This window comes from Limulus polyphemus, unplaced genomic scaffold (assembly GCF_000517525.1).
Source record: "Limulus polyphemus unplaced genomic scaffold, Limulus_polyphemus-2.1.2 Scaffold12645, whole genome shotgun sequence".
In the NCBI taxonomy this organism is placed as follows: domain Eukaryota; kingdom Metazoa; phylum Arthropoda; class Merostomata; order Xiphosura; family Limulidae; genus Limulus; species Limulus polyphemus.
The window spans coordinates 4,287-8,248 of NW_013678255.1; the positions used below are offsets into that span (position 1 = coordinate 4,287).

General features: G+C 30.9%; 1 protein-coding gene across 1 annotated transcript in view; it reads left to right on the forward strand.

Annotated features, from left to right (window-relative positions):
- LOC106477056 (piwi-like protein 2) overlaps window positions 1-3,962 on the forward strand; it is a gene marked incomplete at its 5' end in the record, with an annotated part of 9,739 nt that overhangs the window by 2,045 nt on the left and 3,732 nt on the right. Inside the window, 3 exons of the mRNA XM_013937658.2 lie at window positions 579-692; window positions 1,891-2,079; window positions 3,450-3,662. Coding sequence (XP_013793112.2) covers window positions 579-692; window positions 1,891-2,079; window positions 3,450-3,662 — 516 coding nt within the window. The remainder of the gene's footprint in view (window positions 1-578; window positions 693-1,890; window positions 2,080-3,449; window positions 3,663-3,962) is intronic.

A 3,962-nucleotide genomic window follows, 5' to 3' on the forward strand; every position in this document is an offset into this window, starting at 1 on the left:
TTGATCTGGCTATACATCGTGTGACAGACTTACTGTACAGATATCCTACAGTGACAAGATCTGTGATACGTTTCTCCAAAATACCTATGATGGCATTGACTGTGGACCAAACAAAGAGATGTTAAACATGTCACCATTGGTGCCTTAGCATCGAATAAACACAGAGTAACATGAAGTGTGGTGAAGGTATAAACTGTGGTTAAATTAATATATATACATTTGTGTTATAATAACAGCATGTATAAAATCATTATATTATTAAAGCAGAAGTAAAATTACATGTTGTTTTTGATACAGAATACTATAATAACAAAAAATTATCAGAAACAAACTTCTTGTGGTTACATTTTAGCTGTTCCAATAAGAAACATATATATATATATATATATATATATCTATCTATCTATATATATATTAGTAATGGGAAGGACTCGTAACTCGTATTTCATCACATGGTTTGTTTGTATCTGTATTTTTTAGTGTAGTAATGGTAGCAGGTATATATATATATTTTTATGTCATCATAAGTTATCTTTTATTGTTCTTCGTATACTCACCAGTAACTATTGGTATTTTAGGTTGGTGGACGATTATTACCTTCAGAAAAACTCCTGATGAAGAATAAATCTTTCTACACTAGTCCTGAAGCTGACTGGGGAAGAAATATAACACAAGATGCTGTTATAAGTGCTGTTAGTTTCAATATTATAAATTGTTTTTATCACACAAATGTTAATGTTATTAACTGGCTTCAAACGTATTCCAATTGATTAGGCCTACTCTTCTTATATTATTGTTCTGTCTTTCCAATAGGTTACAAATATTTAAACTTAAAACAACCCTAATTACTATTAGGGCTATTTTGCTGCACCTTGACTAAGTTTTTAGGGAAGCCAAGTGAAAAGTGTGGAGAAAGAAAAGTTACACGTGTAACTTAGTGTTAAAACCTCTAACTAAATCAATTAGATTGAGAAGAATTAACTTCTTCATTTGTATTGTAACGGACAAAATACAGAACCTTTACCGTTAGTATAATTTATGAATAAGTGATAACCGTGATGATTGGTGTAATTTATTGTCATCAACTAACACTTAAGTTTTGGTTAAAATTACACCACTTTCAAACACTTTTTGGACATCAACTTTATTGTCATAATGTAGTGTTGTGGTAATGTTGCCATAATGAAATCTAAAGTAATGGCGAGGTAATGTTTGCCTTAATGAAACCTAAAGTAATGTTGCCTTAATGAAATCTAAAGTAATGGTGAGGTAATGTTGCCTTAACCCTTTTGAGACGGGTCACGGGTGAAAGGCCATGTCATCTCGTTTGTGGACTCGCATTAAAAATGTTATTGAACTACTATTTCACGAATTTATGTCAATAAGGGTTAAATAATTTCATGGACTTTAAAAAGGTTAATTGAGTTACACTCTTGGTTTCACTCAGAGCCAAATCTCTGAGCTACTTATAACACCCATCACGAAAAGTAATTGTTGAACATTTCAGTCATGCTAAGAACCACTCAACAATAACATACAGTAAATCTACATTTTTATTCTTTAAGTTACGTCACATTTTGGAATGTGAATGATAGTGTTGATTAATACTTAACAATTTAGTGTAGAATATCCTGCTTGTGAAATAAAATTTGGAATCAACATTATTCCTGCCTGTTCTCCCATCATTTTAAAAGTGAATGTTGAACTTTGCCTGCTTGTGGAGCTTTTCAAATGAGAGATGAACGAATGCTCAGACAGACACCACAGTTCGCAATATATATATATAAGATTTGTGAAATATCATTGTGTATCAGTAGTTATGGTATTAAAGATCTTTGTTTTTCAAAACGAAATGGAAGAATGAGATTTAAATCTTACATCTCGTTTTAGGTTCATCTGAATAACTGGTTAGTTATTGTCAGCAAACGAGATGGAAGCAAAGCCAATGACTTTATTACCATGATGAAAAAGGTGTGTCCTTCAATGGGAATCAACATTAGTGAACCAGTGCGTTTCATTCTCAGAGATGACCGGACTGAATCTTACCTACGTGCACTGAGGGATAATGTTAACCAACAGGTAAAATTTTTGACAAGATTTTTTGAGTTTATTTATATCTAGGTATATTTTGATTTTGAAGTTTCTTCTATGTATTTTATTGACCAAACAACATATGTTCCCTGGTTAGGCTCAGTATACTCAGCTCTTCCTTAAGTTCCTTGAAAAATAAGACATTACAATTTTGTAGGAATTCTTTGAAGTATCTTGGATGGTTGAATATCTGACAAGCATTTAAAAACAAGAGTTTAGTTTATAGCTTTCTGGAAAACATTACTTCAAGGATATTTGAGTACATAGCTTTAGTAATTGAACTTTTTATGGTAACAAGAAAATATTACTAATGCATGAATTACTAATTAAACTATTAACCCTCTTGCCATGGCCATCTGTTTCTGTATGTGTCACAAGGTTTTAGAGAGTTACTTTCAAGATTGAATTAAACTACTTTCTTTTCATGGTATACCAATAAATATAGCATAAAACATAGTTAATAATCCATACTTTAAAAGTATGTAAGATTTAAGTTCTTGATTTTATAAGGCAATACTTAAAAAATTCTGAATTTCCCCTAGTGTAAGAAAGGTGACACTTTCTCTAAGCATCCCCTCTTCTCTATTTTATTCACCACCCCTCCAATAAGTACGAAATTTAATGTAAATTACTCACTATAAAATCATCATTGCTCAGATAAACCAAATTGTTCAACCTTGTATAAAGTTAGGGTAAAGAAAATAACAGTTAAAATGTAACGTTTTACTTGAAAAAACGTTTGAAATTTATTTAGGAGGTTTTAGAAACTATAGAAATAAAATTTGAGATTTTTTAAATGAAGAAAAGTATTTTTAAACGTCGCACGGAAATCACTTAGCACTCGGACTTGTACATAGAAATACTATATATATTCACGGATGAATCTTTAGTAAAAATATTTCATTAAAAAATATGATTTTTTGCATACAAAAGGCTTGTATTTTTACTAAAAGTCTGCCAGATTTTGTGAACATACAAGTACAGTATCAGAAGTTATAATATGAAAGCTATAATAAGTACTAAGCCCATAGTGAGAGAGTTAATATAGTTTTCTATTGATTAGAAGGGTTGATTATTTGATCAGAGCAGTTTTGAATTCTGAAATACTCTTGTGCTTTACAGTCTTTTGAGTGAAATGCTAAATAACCATCCCTTCATTTTAAGTCAATTAGCAATTTTAAACACATGCTTACAGATTTTTAGATTTTATTTATATATCCTTTTAAAAACTTGTTCTTTACTGTTTACCTCCGATATAAAATGTACATATATAATTTTTTTTCTAGAGTGTCTTGAGAAAATGATTTTGTTGTCATCATTGTTTGTGTACGATTTATGACATTCTTCATTTGTTGTAGGTTCAAGTTGTGGTGATAATCTTTCCAACATCTCGAGACGACAGGTACAGTGCAGTTAAAAAACTTTGTTGTATCGATATGCCAGTTCCTTCCCAGGTGATTAATGCAAGGACGATATCCAATCACCAGAAACTAAGAAGCGTTACACAGAAAGTTGCACTTCAGATCAACTGTAAATTAGGAGGAGAGCTTTGGGCCTTAGAAATACCGATTGTGAGCATTTTGTTTACAAACTTTAAATCTCTCAAGATGGGCTCGGTCAATTTGACCGACCACGTGACCTCTTCGGACTCGTTTAAAGTCTTTATAGATTTAATGCTTCTAACTTTCAATATAGTGTGTATATCTTCACATTTGGCAATCTTTTAGTTAACATTATAAGTCTTTCATGTACAAAAAATATTTTTAGTGAAGTATTTTTAATAAAATGAAGATTTGTCCATGAATATATTGAGTATTTGTAATGGCTGGAGACGGTGTGAATGGGTAATGAAGAAAAACTTTAATATAACA